Consider the following 20,010-nt stretch of genomic DNA (forward strand, 5'->3'; position numbering starts at 1 on the left):
TGTCAATATGGGCAACCGTTTCTAAATTATGGCCTTTTAAACATCCATGCAAAAAACTACTTTGTTCTAACCCTAACAGGTGACAGGGTCAATGAACTTACTTGTAAACAATCAGTATACGACAGGAATTTATGCTAATTTATTGCCATCCACGCCATCTAACCATTTGTAGGTCTGCTTTACAACACGGTAAGAATCGTTGCAGGATTTTCGCTTTCTTAGTGGTTCCACTTGTTCAATACTTGAATGAAGTAGTTAACTTTTATTCCTTAATATTAATAATACTAACCACAACATTGTTTACAACGACAGTTCAAATTGTGACATTGACAACCACTCAAAAGTACGCAATCGTTTTATAAATATCTCTGGTTTCCTTGAGTGATAAAAAGGTTTTAGTTTCTTAATACTTACGTTTCACTAAATTATTTTCGAATAATTGGAAACTATCTAAAATAATGAAAAATACAAGTAGGATGTATTCGATGCACCAAATGAACGTGCAAAAATGAAATACTAAGAATAAATACTTCTTAAATACCTAACTAAATAATCTAATGTCATATTCTTCAAAGAAAAATGCTGTTGTTAGATGCTCGTGGTTATTTAAATTTGTGGGGCTGTGTAAAAGATATGGTGTACCAAACGGAATGTGAAACTGCGGACGAAATGAGACATTAAAGGCTAATTGCTGCTTTAGGGAATCTGCGGAGGAAAAATGACGAAGAGCATACACTATCGCATGGGCAATGTGCGCGGACTCGGTGCGGGCTGCGGCGTACATTATAAGACACGGAGGTACATTTGAAAACCGTATGTGAAGAGAAGATTGTGTTAAATATTGGCAAAAAGTAATTATCTAAGAAAGCACTTAATAAAATTGTTTGTAATATTTTTGCATCAATTTGATTTATTTGTCATTTATGCGTCATTGCGATTCTTTCAACGATCGGAAAAAAGCGTAAAGTCCCGAGCTTTCCCGACGGAGATCCTTAATCTAGCCGTCATCTGCACATGCTATAGGGTTATCACTACAGTTAAAAAGTAGAAAATTTGGTATTTTTATTTTTTACTCAATTAACGATTCTTACCATTACCAATCTGCTCTGTATCACTTAAACGACCTAATACTTCCGGGAAGGATCGTCGTGCCTTTCCACCCTGTATACCAGTTAAATACATATATGACTTCTTATTTTACGGTAAGATGGAGTTTAGATTATACATAAGTGACGGTACTTTATTGGTCCCTCTTTTTTAGGGTTCCGTACCCAAAGGGTAAAAATGGGACCCTATTACAAAGACTCCACTGTCCGTCTGTCACCAGGCTGTATCTCATGAACCGTGATAGACAGTTGAAATTTTCACAGGTGATGTATTTCTGTTACCGCTATAAGAACAAATACCAATAAGACAACAAAAAATAAAACATTTATTCATTTATTTATTTATTTATTGTTTTATTTTTTATTGGAATAAGAAATATAAGTCCTGTCTTTTTTTTCTATTATGTACTTTTCTTTAGTAGTGCACAATAAAGAATTTTATTATTATTATTAAATACCTAAAAAGTACGGAACCGTCGGTGGGCGGCTCTGACTCGCACTTGTCCGGTTTTATATTATTAATTCGTCTGTATTCGTACGAAATAATTATCAGAATAACATCACCACATTGTCAAGCCATTATCAAACTTACAGCACAATAGATAAGACACTTGTTTACCAACACCAAGGTCAAATAACTCGGGTTCAATTCAGTGTAAACCTAGTTTTGATAAGGTACGGACGTGATGGCTGCGCTCGTATGTGTGAAACGTGTTTTGAGTCAATGTGCGGGTAAAACTAGTTTAAGATGTATGTCGCATTATCCTATTGATGAACATGTGTTTGGATTATCCAGTGAACAGCAGCAGGTATGTTAATAAGAATGATTGTAAACATAATTTTAATTAAGATACATTGTTCGTAAGTAATAACTTAAGTTGATAACTTTATAGAGGCAGCCGGTAGATAAAGTACGTACAACACTAAGACTTATTTCTAAACTTATACAAACGAAATACATTTCACACTAGATACATTATAAACGTAAATCCAAAAGCTATGTACCTTTTACATATGCTTCGAATTTACGAACAAATACTTAGCTACCTACTTGAAAACGAATAGCAATATCTATAAAACAAACATTGTGCGTCATCATTGCTTAGGCGTATCACATTTACTAATTACAAAGATTACACTAGAGACTGTTAATAATAAAGACATTCTATAAGAGCTAAGAAGTTACAACCGAAAGTATCGTCTATTTAGAAACAAAATATTTTTAAAGTTACTTTTATTTTTTGTTGCAGCTGCGACAAGCGGTCTTCGATTTTGTCCAAAAGGAATTAGCACCAAAGGCCGCTGAAATCGACAAGAATAACTCATTCTCAGAACTAAGGGAATTTTGGAAGAAACTAGGCAATTTAGGAGTTTTAGGCAAGTATACTTTCTCAAAACAAAGAAGCTTACGGTTTGCTTAAAGCCTTGTAACCTTACAGAAGGCTGATCAAGTGATCATAAATAGACACTAGGTTCGTATTGTTCTAATGAAACCAAATTAAACGAAGAGGCCTCCCTACTTTGAACGCTTGTCACTGCTGTCCCAAGCATCCCAAAGTGGAAAATAACCCATGGAAAACCGCGGGAACTATTTTCTAGTCTCGATACTAAGCAGAATTTTCATGACCATAACTCATTATTTTTCAGGAATAACGGCCAGTCCTGATTATGGTGGCACCGGCGGAAAATATTCCGACCACTGTGTTATTATGGAAGAACTTTCGAGGTAATTCCGACGCCATTAATGCAATGTTCTGCCGCCAGAGTGCAGCACTACCGACTCAGTAAATTCATAGACTAACTTATACATACTGTGCCTTAAACAGATATTAATAACATCATAATAATACTAAGGTATAATCAATGGATGTGCACAAATCACGCGAGGTATTTTCGGTTACTTTTTGACCCCCCCTCCCACTTGGTGATATTTGGTGAGCTTTTGGCTACCCCCCCTCCCCCCACGCAACCTCACGTGTATTTTTATGTTTTTTTTTTCATTCGACCTAATTTTAAGATAAATAGTGTTGTATTTAGAAAATATTGTTTATTTTTCTATTTTCGTTAAATACACTCGCTATTTTGAAGTGCAGAGTGAAGATTTATGTTTAACGAAACCGAGAACAGGTATTTTACTCATGTGGTTGATTTTTTTTCTTAGTTTCGTTCACTGTAGAAAACACGTGAGGTTTCCTTATACCCCCCTCCCCCAACGTGATCTATCGTGAGTTTTTCGTGACCCCCCCTCCCCCATCGAACCTCGCGTGATTTATGCACAAACCCAGATAGATAATAATAATAAGGGATCTGCAGTTATAAATCTGTTTAAATTACAGGGCTGCAGGTGGCATCGCGCTGTCGTACGGAGCCCATTCCAACCTGTGCGTCAACCAAATCAACAGAAATGGCACACATGAGCAGAAAAGCAAATATTTGCCCAAAGTGAGTACACGGTGACCAACGAGAAACCCGTAGACAAATGTTACTTACCTACACGCATTTTACTGAGACCTCTGGGCCCGATTCTGATTTTCAAATAGACATCTATTAGATATCTTTTAGACATATCACCAAGATACGATAACGATATTTAAGATCTAACCTGTCAAACTTGACATTTGCGCGATTCTGGAAATACTCTTGAACGATTTCCACGGGATATGACTTAGAGATCCAATCACATCTAATAGATATCTTACTCTATCTAAAGTAAAAGTGACTTTGGTTACCCGAATTGCGCTGCAAAAAGAACTATAGTTGATATCTAAACTATAACGTATCTAGAATGGATCTAGTACGTGTCGTCTCTTGTGAATATCTTGAAGTTCGAATACGGCAGTATAAGTCTCAGGCTAATTCTAAAGCTCATTTCAAGCATAGAGTATTTCAAACATAATATAAGTAAAGAAAGAGTGGTAACTCCATACATCAGTTTTCTTACCAAAACGCGCGTTATTTTGTAGTCGACATCTAACGTCAAGTAGTGGTACTGATAGTTCCACTACTTGACACCAGATGGCACAAGTGTCGCTGACGAAAAATGTACTGCTAAAACAATTTACAACTAATATTAGAAGCAGAAGGAGTTGAAAATAGAGTTTCGAGTAATCCAGTTTTATTATGGCACCAACCCCGAAAACCCGAAAATTTTTTTTACTTTTTCATAAATTTTGGCTGATCAGATGATGTCGACGTTTTCTATGGAAAAGCCAAAAAAATTTCCCCGATTTTAGGGTTGGTCCCATAGTAAAAGTAGCTCAGTTTAGCGAGTAAAATCAAGCCCTGGATTTAAAGCCCCATGGTCAGACACACCATTTATATTAGCTGAAAATTGTTGAGCGTTAGAGTTTTCGTTCGCTGCGACATAGGTATACCTACTGATATATTATTTCAAGTATGATGATGGTGAACGCAACTTTGCATGGAAACTGTAATTTGCAATTCTTATCTACCTTAGTACCTACTAGTCTCAATATATTTTCAGCTATGCTCGGGTGAACACATAGGCGCGCTGGCCATGTCGGAGCCCGGAGCCGGCAGCGACGTCGTCTCCATGAAACTGCGAGCCGACAAGAAGGGAGACTACTACATGCTCAATGGAAACAAGTTCTGGATTACTAATGGGCCGGACGCTGACGTTTCAGTGGTAATGCGTGATACACTTAATTCCTACCTCTTTACGAGAACAAACCTACAACACAGAATAAATAATAATCAGAGATGTGACTTATTTGAAATACTTGTATTTAAAATGCAAATACAAAATGCAAAATACCTATTTTGTATTTTGTATTTAAATACCTTTTGAAGAAAACTATTTTGTATTTTATTTGAAATAGTTTTTGGGACCTATTTTCTATTTTCAAAATACAAAATACTTTATAGTAAGTAGGTAATGTAGGTAGGAGTTACAATCTCTTCTGATGTTACAATCCTGGCAACTCTCTCATTTTTTTAACATGGAACTGTTGAATCTGTTTAGTAACTTCGCACATGACCACAAGCGTAGCGAGTGGTTAAAAAAATGGAATCTTGAGTGTTGCGAGGGTTTCAAGGCACGAGAGGAGAAAAAACTTTTTTAATACAGTTGCTCAAAAAGTGCTACTTTTCGTAGCTGTTTAGCGTGCGGAAAGTTTGGTTATCTCGAACTAGTGCTTTTTACTTTTCCAATTTTTTTAAATTTATACTTGTTCCAATTCACGACTACTTATTGATGAGTGTTAATATTAGTTTCCTTTAAACGTCGTAATCAGCATAAAAACCTACCGTTAATGTAAGAATACGAAAAATATTACATATTTCATATTTAATTACTTACCTCTTCATCATTATAACACGTTTATTTTTTAATATTCAATATTGAAAATTCCGTTCTTAACCCTTATCTTGGCAAGGCTCAAAATATCTTAAATATAAACATTTTTTTAGTTTTTTGTCACCTATTGAGCATACTAGACTATTAAAAAATAAGAAAAAAAATCCAGGATTTTTCAGTTTCGGAAAATCATATGTATCATATTTGATACAGTGCCAATAACTCGACAAAATAGTTACCTACTTTTTAGAAGAAAAATGAAGATTTTAATAAAAATAAAACATGTAATGCAACAGAAATTAGCATTTACTGCTAATTAAACGCAATCTAAAGCATCAGATGACAATTAAACCTGTAAAAATAAATTATATCTATGAATACTTGATCACATAGGCGGAAAATTAGATCCCGTAAAGTTTCAAAAAAGTCGTCAGCAAAAAGTTGAATAAAATATGAAAAGTAAACAAATAATTAAAAGTAAAAAAAAAAAAATTTTTTTGTTACTTTGGAGCCATTTTTTGCCATACACATATTTTTCCGTGCTACGGGCTACGGCGTAGCAATAATGCTACAGCGTACGAATATATAGTTAAATAACATCTAGTACTTAAAAAAATCAAAGTTTACTAACTAAATAATACGACAACTAATATTAAATAATTGAAGCATGTTTTGTAACCCCACAAAAATAAAAAAATAAAAAAATCATGTAAAAATATTTTGACGATAACTTGGCAATGTATTAAATGTAATACAATCCTTTCGATATGTACATTTCTGAGTTCTTGGCAGTGTATCAAATATAATACATAACAGTTTCATGTAAGGTTCTGTGTATTAAATGTTTTTAAATTCGAAGGCATTGTAAATATGTATGCACTAAGAGACAGTAAAGATATCAAAATGTAGATTATGGAAAAATATATACTAACATAAGAAATAAATGCAAAACTTTCAGTACGAACCGAAATCTATTGTTTCCGCGGCGCCATGTTGATTATTACTAATTAATTTACAATGACACTCGTGTCAATTATTTTTTTCTATAAGTAAGGAGGGTAGCTCGACATATTGATGGCAGAATTATTGTGTTAGGTAATAAAGTGAACTTGCTAGATTTTTTTAAGTTCCATGTATCACGGGTGTTACGATGCCAAGATAAGGGTTAATAAGTTGACTGAATGGAACGGAATAGCTGCCAAACGCCCATAGATATAATATACTTAAAGACGACGTCTAACCGAGCTGTCACTGTTACCACTTTTGTTTAGTGTACGATTAACAATGTTTTTCTTATTTTTTCGCAACTGTATTAAAAAACGTCGTTTGATACACGTGCGGAAATGTCATTCTTCACTCGTCCCGAGTCTTGCCACTCGCCTGCGGCTCGTGGCAAGATATCTCGGTACTCGTGAAGTAATGACATACCTTCCGCACTAGCATCGAAATGTACTATTCTGCCCTGGTGAAACACAAACGAGACGTTTTCAGCACACTAACGAGAGGCATTATACTAGCTATAAAACATTACAAATTAATGCTTTAAAAGTTGGCCGTTAAAAACCATCATCCACACCTATACATCCTACCGGTTAATATGAGCAAACAACTAGAAATTTGCACTTTAGATAGATGATTGATTTTAAAGAATAAAGAGAGTCTTTTCAACTCGGAAATTCCGAGTAATATTTTTTAATTTAGACTAGGTATTCACTACTCAGAGTACCTTTTATCGCAAAGTATTTGTATTTTTAAAAAGTATTTTGAAAATACCTATTTCGTATTTTGTATTTAAATACAAATTCAAAAACTATTTTGTATTTTGCATTTCAAATAGTATTATCAAGGAAGTATTTGTATTTTGTATTTAAATACTTTTTATAAAGTATTTTTCACATCTCTGATAATAATACTAGGTACAGAAGACTCACTCTCTAACAAAACGCGTCTGTCACTATCAGCACAGATATGGCCGCTAAGTGGCGACAGCGCCACTCGCGGCTTATGGCAAACCCCAAAATTGGGGTCGAACGGATGTAGTTTTAGCTACCTGTAGCAAAGCGACGAAATCGCGGAGTGAGCCACGCCAGCCTACAATCTTTTTAAAACCTCTCCTTTCTTTTGTAGCATTTCTAACCACTAAAGCTACATAAATAGTGGCCAGTATCTGCGATGCCATGGTGGAAAACTCCGGGTTATTTTTGTGATCGGATTGTTCTATAATAATGCTGATGATTAAATACTTAGGTGATGCTGCAAAGAAGCAAATAGTCGTTCGCTTCTCGATTGGCGCCAACAGTTATCTTCCCCTTAAATTAAATTTTTCGCAAAATATACCTACTAAGGTACAGTCAACTGTTAAAATATGGGTACACAAATCATCTCAAAAATATGTATGTCCCATAGCACTTAACGTATGTCAGCGAATTAAGAAGTATGGGACATATTTTTGAATAAGATGGCTACACCCATATGTTTACAGTTGACTGTACCTACATACTTTTTTACCTTTATTTTCACCTACAAAATTTTTATTTCCAGGTATATGCTAAAACTGACACAACTACAGCCAAACCGCAGCACGGCATAACGGCATTTTTAATAGAAAAGGACTTCCCCGGATTCACAACTGCACAAAAACTGGACAAATTAGGGATGAGAGGCTCCAGTACATGCGAGCTAGTGTTCGAAGACTGCAAGGTGAACATTTGAACACAAATTTTATTCAGCTGTGTAAATATACCTAACGTTTGTTGATCATCATCTCAGGCCGGACTGGCCGGAGTATTAAAGGGCAACTTTTGCCCCTGATATTAGTTTTTATATTTCCCGTGATCAGACTTAACCGATAGTGAAAACTGTTTAGGGGCTGTCCATAAATTACGTCATCTATTTTTGACGATTTTTGACCCATAAAGTCATCCAAAAATCAAGCTTCTAATAACCCCGTTTCCTCCTACGTCATGCTACCATCATCCGATGTTCAGACCCCCCTCCCCCTAATTTGAATTCTGTCAATAAAAACTGATCGTAGGATTTGTAGGTATATTACCAGTTTTTAGAAGCTATGAAATACACACGTATTCACACGACGTTCCAATGCGCCAGCTGGGGCCCGATTTTTGAAATTCTATCGCTCGATTTCGTGTATTTCGTTCAATAATATCTGTACTACTAGGCATTTAAATTCTACTGATAGAATTGAAAACGAGTGGTCAATACCACTAGATTCCCAATTTCTATCTCTCGTATTTCAAAAATTAGCATTTCGCTGTTTTCCACCGATTTTCGAGTGACGAAATCGAACGATTGAAATTCAAAAATCGGCCCCCGGACATCGCGACATTACGAGTGCGTGTAGTGTAGGCAAGTGGATCCGCATCATCGGACTGATAAGTAACTGCGTTGGGATGGTATTCCACCTGTCCAATTTCTTGGTCCAATGTGTATTTGCGTCTCACATTTTACTTAATGAGAGATGACAGATGACATTGGACCAAGAAATTGGATAGGTGGAATACCATCCTTACTCAGGTTTGCTTGTTTTACAGGTCCCAACCACTAATATTCTTGGTGAGCTGAACAAAGGCGTGTACGTGCTCATGTCTGGCTTAGACCTGGAGCGCTTAGTGCTGGCCGCTGGGCCCGTCGGGCTAATGCAGGCTGCTATTGACGCGGCCTTCGAATACGCGCACACTCGGAAACAGTTCGGACGGAATATTGGCGAGTTTCAGTTGATGCAGGTGAGATTAAGAAATATTAGTTTTCCAACTCCTAAATTAAGATATTGGTAGGTGAATACCAAAGTTCCCAAGGATATCACTGTTGATTAGCATATACATACTTATTCTTATTTTATGGATTAGTTAAGGATGACTTAGATGTGATAGCAATACCTTCATTGCTAATACTATCACATCTACTACTACTACTACTACTACTTAATGGCGCAACGACCCAAAGTGAGTCTTGGCCTCCGACACGAGTACACGCCAGTTGTCTCGATCCTGCGCCATCTCCCGCCAGTTATCGGCATGGATGCAGTTATCACATCTAAGATATATATATAACTACGAAACTATAAATGATGACTACGAAAGAGTGGACCTGATATTGCACACAAGATAGAGATAGATAGATTAGACAGACACAAGAAGTAGTACCTATAGGAGTTAGACTCATCATCTACTTCGCGTTATTTTGCCACGGTCCCATGAACCATGCCTGGGGTCTGCTTGGCAACTAATCCCGAGAATTGGCCTATGCGCTAGTTTTGAGTAGTAAGTAGTAGGAAATAGACAATTATGTCAATAAAACTTACTAGGGCCAATTTAACAAATGTTTCAGGGTAAAATGGCCGATATGTATACGACACTAAGCGCGTGCCGCAGCTACCTGTACAACGTGGCCCGCGCCTGCGACGAGGGCCATGTGAACAGCAAGGACTGCGCAGGGGTCATCCTTTATTGTGCAGAGAAGGCCACGCAAGTTGCGCTTGACGCTATTCAGATACTGGGTGAGTTGTCCCAATGTGCAATGTAGTAATTTGTTTCAATCTAATTTGAATCTTTCAGAAACTAACTAGCATTTCTTTTGTTTGTCTTGTAAAACAAACGAAGGTCACCCTAATTTACTATACAATAAGGTTCAAATTGAAAATAGGGAATTTTTGTACGGTGGGCTTACGAGGTTAACTTGAATCTTATTGTAACAAAATAAGATCTACCATCTACGGCATCTACCTCTAAGGGGTCGTCCAGAAATCATGTGATCATATTTGGCCTATATTGATCCCCCCTCCCCCTTGGTGATATTTGGTCATTTCAATGTTACCCCCGGAGGCCTATTGCTTACAAAAAAAAATGCATTTTAACCCAATAACTAAATGGTATCCTTTTACTTGTGCAGGTGGTAATGGGTACATTAATGATTACCCTACTGGAAGAATTCTAAGGGACGCCAAGCTTTATGAAATTGGCGCTGGGACTTCGGAAGTCAGAAGAATGTTGATTGGCCGAGCTTTAAACAATGAATATAAATAAACACTGTTTTGATATTAAAATGTTGATTTTTAACTTTATGTATTTTATTTGGTGATTGGAGTTATATACCAATATTTATTTATACAAGTTTCAGTCACAGCTATATACAATGTGAACAACAATATAAATTATGGGAAAAAATAATGTCACTTACTACCACTTTAGTCAAGGTCATTGCTTGAATTGCTAAGATCACTATGACAGGTAAAGCTATGTCCACCAAAAGCTAACTGAAAAACTTACAGACAGTGACTCCACAAAATGCCACCACCTAGGTGGAATATACAATAACTGCCCAGGCCGCAATATGCAATAATAGGGCTTAGCATCTTTGTATTTAGGGTAACTTTCCAAATCAGGCTTTCTAGGATCAACTCTTGCCGTATTACTGAGTAATTCATGTTCATGAGGGTACAAGAATTCTGAATCTTCAGGTGAGAATAAAAAGATCTGCTTTTCACCCACAACTTGAGCTAACAGGTTTCTTTTAGGGTCATGGTGAAGAGGAGACACAGTTCCTTTAGGGCCGTACCAAGCCATGATATCCACGGGGTCATTATCATCAGAAAAACAACAGTATTCTGGTTCTGTTATATCATTCTTTAGCTCTGGAACTTGATCAAACAACTGATACTGCGCCAAGTAACCTGTACTCCCATCTGAATTGTATATGTGGTTGGTTATAAATTCTTCAACTGTCATGAGTTTTTGTGTCCAATCAGATTCTGTGTATTCTCTACCAATTTCTATTGCAACTGTTCTCAGCCCAGCGAGCTTAATCAGATACGTTTGATCTTTCCATTTTGTCAATGCAGGCCAATGACTTATGCAGTTGTCTAAAATAACAGGCTTCTCTGCTAATATATGGTTTTTAAAAAAGTGTTCCATGCTCGGGCGGTCTAATATCTCTAATGAAGTAGCATTATATTCTGTTACTGAGGTGTTTGGACTACGTGGTAATGTAATAGCTTTGATTGTATGTGATTGTGCATAGATTTCATTTAGATAAGATGCGCAGTTATGAAGCAACTTTGGTTCTTTCTCCAACGGACAGCCAAAAATTATACCATGATCTATTATTTTTAAGGATTCTCTAAGTACAATTTCTGTGAGTTCATCTGAGAACTTGATATGGGCTAGGAGCTTTAAATATGATGCTATTGTTATAGTTCTTCGTAAGAATGGCTTTACATCTTTCCAATTTCCGACGTTTATTTGCTCATGCATGTAGTCGAGTATTGCTTGAATTTGTATCACATCTGACTGTTCTATTGCCTTCGTATCATTAAGTAAATCTTTCAATGTTGCCCTACAAGCTAAACTTAGCTCTTGAAGCTCAGTTATTGATATATTTACTTTGAAGTCATCGAGTTTTTGCAGAACATCTCTTACCGGTGGCATTGTAGTCTCAGTCAAAAGTAGAACATTCCACAAAATACGAAGTTTAGGGTTAATTTTTTAATAATTATACAACGAACTAAGTAAAAACCATACTGCTTCTGTTTATTTTGTTGAAATTGTCAGTGTCATTTTTGACAGCTGACAATTTGGAGCTGTTCGAGATCAGTAAAAAACTACTCAGAAATGAGGAATCATAGGTATATCTATAGGCTATGGTCCATTCGGGCTCGTTTTAAGGTAATGAATACGTAATAAAGAGTAACAATAAATATATGTGATTTAACACGATTTATTTCTAATGATCCAGTTAATCCAAAAACGCTGTATAATAACCTGCGAACTTCTTGAGAAACAACTTTTCATTTTGGCCTTGACCTTTATGCAAAATGAAACTAATTTGTCTATGGTTAATCATATGACTTTCGCACGTGATCTGTCAGATTATTCTATTTACTTTGCGAAAGTGTTACAAAAAAGATAAAATTAATCCATTATGTTTCCGTAAAACGAGTTATTTGATACTCAAGATGTCAGGTGCATCGAGTCACGATGTCACCGTGATGAATAAAAGTTGCATGTGACGCAATGGCATTGTTCACAAAACTCTTTTCCACAAAGAGAAAACTCGACGGACACCGTGAATCACGAGACTGGGGCAGGTACGTCAGAGTGAATGCTTTTCATTCATATAAATCTATTTCTGAGTATCATGGCATGCGGATTTGACGCACGGAGCGCGGACCGCGGCCGGTTGCGCGGAGGGCACTTTGTGGACCTTCGCGAGAGCGGGAGGCTCGGCTGACGCACGCAAAGCTGGCAGAGCGGCATCAGTGAGCATGTGACACCGCTGACTGTGCGGGGCGCGCGGGCTGGCCGCCGCGTCACCGCCGGGAGGGGCAACGCCGACACTCGATCATTGTTTACATGCCGACTAGTACACCATCACATTCCACTCGGCGCGGTCGATCGCCTCTCGTCATTTACGTTACGATCTGCATTTAAAGTGAAATCTATGCCAAAATTGCATTTCTTTCAGTGAATGTGATACATTGTTTGTTGAGTGATACCGGTTGTTAATTATACAGAAGTGAGATCTTTAAACAAGCGACTATGAAATAAAATGAAAATTAGGTAATTTTATTACTTGTGTTGTTTTGATTAGTTCTTAACAGGCTGCCAATCTGGTTAGGTCTGGAATAAGAGGATTCATGTTTGTCTTGGCACTGTCCTGGAGTAGTCTGAGGCAGTGTTAGCCTGCTTTTATTTTATTGTCATTTGGGTATAGGATCGCAAAACAGGTTGCTTTCTAATTATATATTTATTTATTTAATCTTTATTGCACATAGGAAAAACACATTGTACAAAAGGCGAACTTAATGCCATAAAGCATTCTCTACCAGTCAAACTTTAGGCTTCGTCAAAATCGAAACTAACTGGGGATCTATGTTAAAGTTTATTTATGTTATTTCTGTGTCAAATTTGTTGTCTGTTAGGTGACGATAAATATATCCATATTTACAGTTAATTATCCACCTTTTTCTTATTTTTATTATAAGAAGAATGAAAAATTCATATCAATTTACTTAGATGATTACCGATTCATAATGGTGGTGTCCGGCCAACCCTAAATAAAAAAAAAAGTAGAACGTAAATGTTCGCAGTGCAATTGTCTTCCTTTGTGATTTCGATGTGCAAGACATTTTACGCTGTATTGCTGTTGTGAGTGACACATGTCACATAATGCAAATAAGAATGCACGGAGTATAAAGTGATATCATGAGGATATCATTGAAAACGTAATCATTGAAAACATGTTTGCTTTCATTAAATGTGTCAAAAACAAACTGACACTAATGTTTGTTGAACCTTCTAGGGGAAAGTTTTTCGTTAGTTCCAAATTAAATGTGTGTTGTGTGTGAGATATGACATGGATATGTTCATATGTTGTCCATAATGAACATCTTTACAATCAGGTGAAGCTATGACTTTAAAAACTTTCTCTTTTTTTTCTTTTTTTTAATACTTTTTTTATATATAAATGCTAAGTGAATCATGGTTCAGCATACTGTAATTTTTAATATAAATATTCAGGAAATTTTTAATGAAATAAAACTATGAAAACAGATTATATTGCATATAATAAATTAATGAATGTGATATAATCCGTTTTCATAGTTTTATTTCATGAGTAACTATCACGGTAACCAAAGACAATATTAAGACGAAACGGGAGCTGAGCTAAAAGTCAATTTTGAGATTTCAAGCTGAATATACCCGTCGCTCTGACGGGGCGTAACCGCGGCGTGAGAGACTGTATTTGGATGTGTAATGCACGCACACAGACGCGCGCGGTGCGCCCGTACTCGCGCTGGCGCGCACCTCACTGATTGCAATTTGCGTTGTCACTTTTTGTTACTGCTACTACTAAGTAGGGTAATTCGCCAGTAACTGGCCACTTTTAATAACTGGCCGCCCTAAACTAAAAATGAATCCTACAAAATACAAATACAAATGTTTATTTCTTAGAATATAGTGGTACAATGATGGTCAAATTACAATAAGTGCGTCATATTCTGCCCCTGTCGGCGTAGAAATATTATAACTAACCTATGCAACCTATTCACCTATAAACAGAATTCATTTTAGTATAAGGTTTCAATAACTTCAATAACTGGCCATCTTATACTAAAATTAATTCTATTTATAGGTGAATATAATTCATTTTTGGTTTGGGGTGGCCACTGACGAATTACCCTATTGCGATTGAACTTTTTTAATTACCCGGCTTACGTTTACGAAACTCGATATCGAATAGGGTAATTCGCCAGTAACTTGCCGCCCTAAACTAAAAATGAATTCTATTCACCTCTATACAGATTTCATTTTAGTAGGTATAAGGTTTCAATAACTGGCCACCTTATAATAAAATGAATTCTATTTATAGGTGAATAGAATTCATTTTTGGTTTGGCGTGGCCAGTTACTATATAATAGTGGCCTGTTACTGGCGAATTACCCCATTTATATACTTAGTGTTTAATACTAGTATCAAGTAAGTTGTACCTATTTTTTTTTCAATAATGCTCAGAAACGAAGTATAGACATGACAAATATAAATATTAACGTCTTTGTAAGGCAGTAAGAGTAAGTGTATGAAACAACCAATTCAGCTAGGACTAGGGAATGCAATCTAGATCTCGCAATTTCGAGATCTCGCTAGATCTCGCACGTATTTTCGAAATTTAACCTAGTTGACAGGAAATCTCGATATATGCAATCTCGGTCGAGATCTCGATTAATATTTTCGAGATCTCGAACAAGACTGAAAGTGAAATACTTTGTTTTTTTAAGTAATATATGACCTTAGATTCACGTTGTTCAGGCAGTGCTATTATGTGTCCGGCTTTAGCTCTATTATTGTTACGCAGTTTCTAAGTAAAGGTAAATAGTGGTTTAACATCGATAGCATTTCATAGAAGTAAAGTAAAAATTAAAAATGATTTTATGTTAAATGTCAATTTAATTTGTTGTTGTTATTTTCAAAATATAACATGAGGTACCTTAAATAAGTAGTATGTCGGCGGCATATTGTAAGATCGTAATCCTAGGCGTATCATGAAACGCCACCATTTCCTGATCTAATATTAACCCAGGCATATCACGATCTTCCTTATGAAAGAGACGGCAGATCCATCAGAGCAATGCATTCTTTGATATTCCTAGCTTCATAGCGGGCGCATTGTAAAATAATTGATCGAGAAATCATATATTTTCAATGATTTTGTAAATGACTACAGTTATGACTACGGTTATTAGAAACCAATTATAGTATGTTTAATATTCTTTCTAATGGTATGCATCACCAATTGATCAGTTAAATAGAACCCGAGAAATAATGATCAGTTGAGGTCGGTCGCCCGCCATTTACGTGACGGAACAAAATTCATCTATACTTTGTTATATAATATCATAGCCAAAAAACTTCTGTTTTTGGAAAGCTAATGAAATTTTTCGTATATTTTATACTAACATTAATTGCGGTAAAGTTATAATTTATTGAGTTAGACGCATGTTTTTTCAGTACTTATGCCATCCATGCACGGTAAAAAATCATATATTTTAAATATTTTGTAAATGACTACAGTTATGACTACGGTTATTATAAAACAATAATTGCACGTTTAATACTCTTTCAAACGACATCTCAAACGAACCGATCGGTCCCATAGGACTAAAGACGTGAACAAATATCAATGCTGGTCGGCCGCCCACTTTTTCCTTTTTTACGACACGTCCCCCCCTCCCCTCCATAAAATAAAAACCGGTCTATTCATATTCTGGAGACCACGAGGAACACGTCCATACCAGTTTTAGGTATTTACAAGAGATGTCGACGAAAATCGTGAAGGAGACGACTTTTGTTTAATTTGCCTATAGACTATAGGAATATCAGAATATCACACCTTGAGGTTTGCACAAAATGGCTGGTGTTCGCTAGACAGATCATGAAATGTCGGCGTTTCATTATATTCCTAGGAATATCTCGATACGCCCGATTTTACAATGTCTATATGTATGGAATTCTTAGAGATTTTTGATTAAAATAACACATTTTTAGTCAGTTTGTCAAATTCGATCTCGTCGAGATATTAATCTCGATCCCGAAAACCTGACTGTCGAGATCTCGAAACACCCAATCTCGATTCGGATTTTTCGTGCGAGATCTCGAATCGCCAATCTTGGTGCGAGATTGCATTCCCTAGCTAGGACCTTAAATTGCTCGACAATTACGGAGCGTGACTGTACCTAAAAATTTTGTAAACCCATAACCATGCAATAAAATATTTTTGATTTTGATTTCTAATTTGAAATATTAGAATCAAAAAGTTTAAAATAGATTGTACCTATGTAACTACAAAAATGTGTTCCCTCTCAACGCAAAACGCCTTGTGTCTTAGGAGGATCTAGATATTTTCACACAAGACGGTTTATCGATAACTTCTTACATCACTAGATTATCGACATTAAATGTCGACTATTGCCCATCACTTTTCTGGCTGTGTACGTATTTAGAAACTTGACTCCGCCCCTAAAATTAGTGCGATAGGGACAACTGCAGCTGAGGCGAAAAATCCTGCGTAAAAATGACAAAAATCGAGGTTTCGTAGTCCTCTTTTTCCTCCTCCAAAACTTAACCAATCGTAACCAAATTTGGAAATTTAAATGATTATGAAATTACCTGTGTCGGACCGTTTTGCTTTTTTGGCTAATTGATATCAGTTTTGAATACCACGCCTCTCATTGCGGCATAGTCAATTAGGCCATTTTGGCCATTTTTGAAGGGCTCTAGCGCCTTAAAAAACAAAAATATCACAAAAAGCAAAACGGTCCGACACAGATACTGACAATATTAATCTGTGTTAAAAAAATCATTGCTCTAGCTTCAAAAACCACGGAGGAAAACGAGGAGTACGTTTGTATGGAGGAATGACCACTCCTGTTGGCTCTTAAGTTTATAATGTCTAAATAAGATTATTGATGTGTAATTTTAGTTAGAATGAGTAGGGATAACATTTCTTATAGGATTCTAATGAACAAATATGTATCTTATACAAATACATACCAATACTGAAACAGAAAAGTGGCAAACACAATATATAATAATGGCAAAAAATAAAAGAAACGCTCAAATTTCACCTATATAGAGCATTAAAGTTTATTCTATTCTTTTTTTAAAGTAAGAGACATACAGACAGTAACATAACAATTATCAATTATCTCAGCACTTAGCAACTCAATGTTCCTTAGGTTATCTTACAATGTACTTATTAATTAATAGTATAGAGTGACGGCACCAATCATGGACATGTTAAGCGCACTAAATTAGAATTTCGTTTAAAAATGGGATGTTTTTTGACGATACAAAAATGGTGATTTTTTTTTTCGGTACTTAAATACATGAGGAACATTTAAACAAAACCATAAATTCTGTATGTTTAATACATAATTAATAAAAAATATATAAATTGAAATTTACGAAATCACCATTGATGGACATCAAAAATTCAGTAATGGACACCCAGTCATGGACATGGACCCAATTATGAACATCCATTAATGGACACTTTTGTATTGAACACATAAATGAAACAAATGATGTCACAAATCAACTTTTATTAACGCTATTTGAACTTTCATTTAGATTTCTAAGTTATACTATAAGAGTTTTAGTCCGGTTGCCGGCTGCATGAAACAAACCTGATCAAAAAATAGAATATACCTACCCTGTAGAGGTACCTGACATTTAGTACCTTCCAACGCACTTGGTCGGCTTAACCTGGCAGATTTTGTACAAATGGCAAAAACGTTGGACAAAAAAACATCAAAAAAATACCTCATCGAAAAATGGAATGAAACTTGTATGGTAGGATACCTGACCTTGGGGACAGTAAAAAAAAAGTGGTCGGCCTCACCTTAGCCTGGCAGTTTTTGCAGTCCGACCAGATTTATTGGACCACATGACACCTACAATTTACCTCATAGCAAAATAGAATTGTTGACGTATGTCTTGGTCGGCCTCACCTTAACCTGGCAGCTTTTGCAGTCCGACCAAATTTATAAAAAAAAAACATGAAAATGACCTATCGAAAAATCGTATGAAACTTGTATGGTACGATAGCTGCCTTTGAGGACAGTAAAAAAAATGGTCGGCCAAATCCTGTATTGGCCGGCCGATTGGCGATTGGGTCGATCAAATTTGTGGTACCACGTGAGAGCTACAATTTACCTCATCAAGAAATAGAATTAGCAGTTTTTGCTGCCAGGCTACGAGTTTTTGCAGTCCAACCAAATTTGTGGTACCACGTGACAGCTACAATTTACCTATAGGATGAAAAAAACGGATTATAATAGCTAAAATAAACCTATTGACGTATGGCTTGGTCGGCCTCACCTTAGCCTGGCAGTTTTTGCAGTTCGACCAAATTTGTGGTACCACGTGACAGCTACAATCCCTACAATTTACCTCATCGAAAAATAGAATGAAACAAACAGATTATAATAGCTAAAATAAACCTGTTGACGTGTCTTGGTCGGCCTCACCATAACCAGTCAGTTTTTGCAGTCCGACCACAGTTATAAAAAAATCATCAAAAAAATCTTATCGAAAAATCGTATGAAACTTGTATGGTACGATAGCTGCCTTTGAGGACAGTAAAAAAAAATGGTCGGCCAAATCCTGTATTGGCCGGCCGATTGGCGATTGGGTCGATCAAATTTGTGGTACCACGTGAGAGCTACAATTTACCTCATCAAGAAATAGAAGTGGCAGTTTTTGCTGCCAGGCTACGAGTTTTTGCAGTCCAACCAAATTTGTGGTACCACGTGACAGCTATAATTTACCTTGTCGAAAAATAGGATGAAAAAAACGGATTATAATAGCAAAATAAACCTGTTGACGTATGGCTTGGTCGGCCTCGCCTTAGCCTGGCAGTTTTTGCAGTCCGACCACATTTATCCATCCATCTAAGACAAAACAAAGAGCCCAATTATGGACAACTAAAAATACCCAGTTATGGACATCGTCCATTATTGGAAAATAAAGAGCAATCACAAAATCAACCCAACTCAAATGTTTAGTGCAATAAATTAAATAATTTAACACAATAAACTAAAAAAGTAATAAAAAGCTTAAGCTTGGACACTTTTGTCCATTACTGAATTTCATAAAATATCGAATCCAGTAATGAACAAACCCCACAAAAAACTTATTGCTGTGATTGGAGATATTCAACTTAGCTCAATTTACTTGCAATATAGTATTATTCAGTAAAAATAACATTAAATCTCATTACAACATAACACAAGATAACACCATGCACAAATATGTACTCACCTCCTTAACTATTTCAACAACAATAACGGATTTTTATGACCACCGCCCGCAACGAGATTTTACTTCGCAGCCATCTTAGAACAAAACGGCTGATTTTGGTGACATGTGTCAAAATGACAGCTCAAACGTCTATTTGTTATGCTTTAGTGTTGCCAGTTGAAAAATGTTGGGACAGTTGCTTAATAAATTCGATCAACGTAAAAAATGTCCATAATTGGTGCCGTGTCCATTACTGGTGCCATCACCCTACTTA

General features: G+C 36.2%; 4 protein-coding genes across 7 annotated transcripts in view; 2 read left to right on the top strand and 2 right to left on the bottom strand.

Moving 5' to 3' along the window:
• The window catches only part of LOC134665896 (protein FAM13A), a 212,066-nt gene that overhangs the window by 128,729 nt on the left and 63,327 nt on the right, over nt 1–20,010 (bottom strand). The window lies entirely within an intron of this gene.
• LOC134665892 (folliculin-interacting protein 2) overlaps nt 1–20,010 on the top strand; it is a 163,718-nt gene that overhangs the window by 87,473 nt on the left and 56,235 nt on the right. For 2 of the 4 annotated variants that reach the window (XM_063522936.1, XM_063522932.1), the window contains exon 1: nt 12,262–12,523. In XM_063522936.1, coding sequence (XP_063379006.1) covers nt 12,450–12,523 — 74 coding nt within the window. In that variant the 5' untranslated portion in view covers nt 12,262–12,449. Of the gene's footprint in view, nt 1–12,261; nt 12,524–12,593; nt 12,996–20,010 lie in introns of those variants that run through there. The other 2 variants (XM_063522934.1, XM_063522933.1) reach the window with 2 other exon arrangements.
• Nucleotides 1,773–10,503, top strand: LOC134665898 (isovaleryl-CoA dehydrogenase, mitochondrial). Its single transcript, XM_063522945.1, has 9 exons — nt 1,773–1,915; nt 2,357–2,483; nt 2,754–2,832; nt 3,443–3,548; nt 4,591–4,752; nt 7,963–8,121; nt 8,973–9,164; nt 9,769–9,937; nt 10,330–10,503. The coding sequence occupies exons 1-9, from the start codon at nt 1,793–1,795 to the stop codon at nt 10,461–10,463; spliced, it is 1,251 nt and encodes a 416-aa protein (XP_063379015.1). The 5' UTR covers nt 1,773–1,792; the 3' UTR covers nt 10,464–10,503.
• LOC134665899 (bifunctional peptidase and arginyl-hydroxylase JMJD5) lies at nt 10,659–11,894 on the bottom strand. The gene has a single exon (XM_063522946.1). The coding sequence runs from the start codon at nt 11,862–11,864 to the stop codon at nt 10,674–10,676; it is 1,191 nt and encodes a 396-aa protein (XP_063379016.1). The 5' UTR covers nt 11,865–11,894; the 3' UTR covers nt 10,659–10,673.

The sequence above is a fragment of the Cydia fagiglandana genome, chromosome 7 (assembly GCF_963556715.1).
Source record: "Cydia fagiglandana chromosome 7, ilCydFagi1.1, whole genome shotgun sequence".
Classification (NCBI taxonomy): domain Eukaryota; kingdom Metazoa; phylum Arthropoda; class Insecta; order Lepidoptera; family Tortricidae; genus Cydia; species Cydia fagiglandana.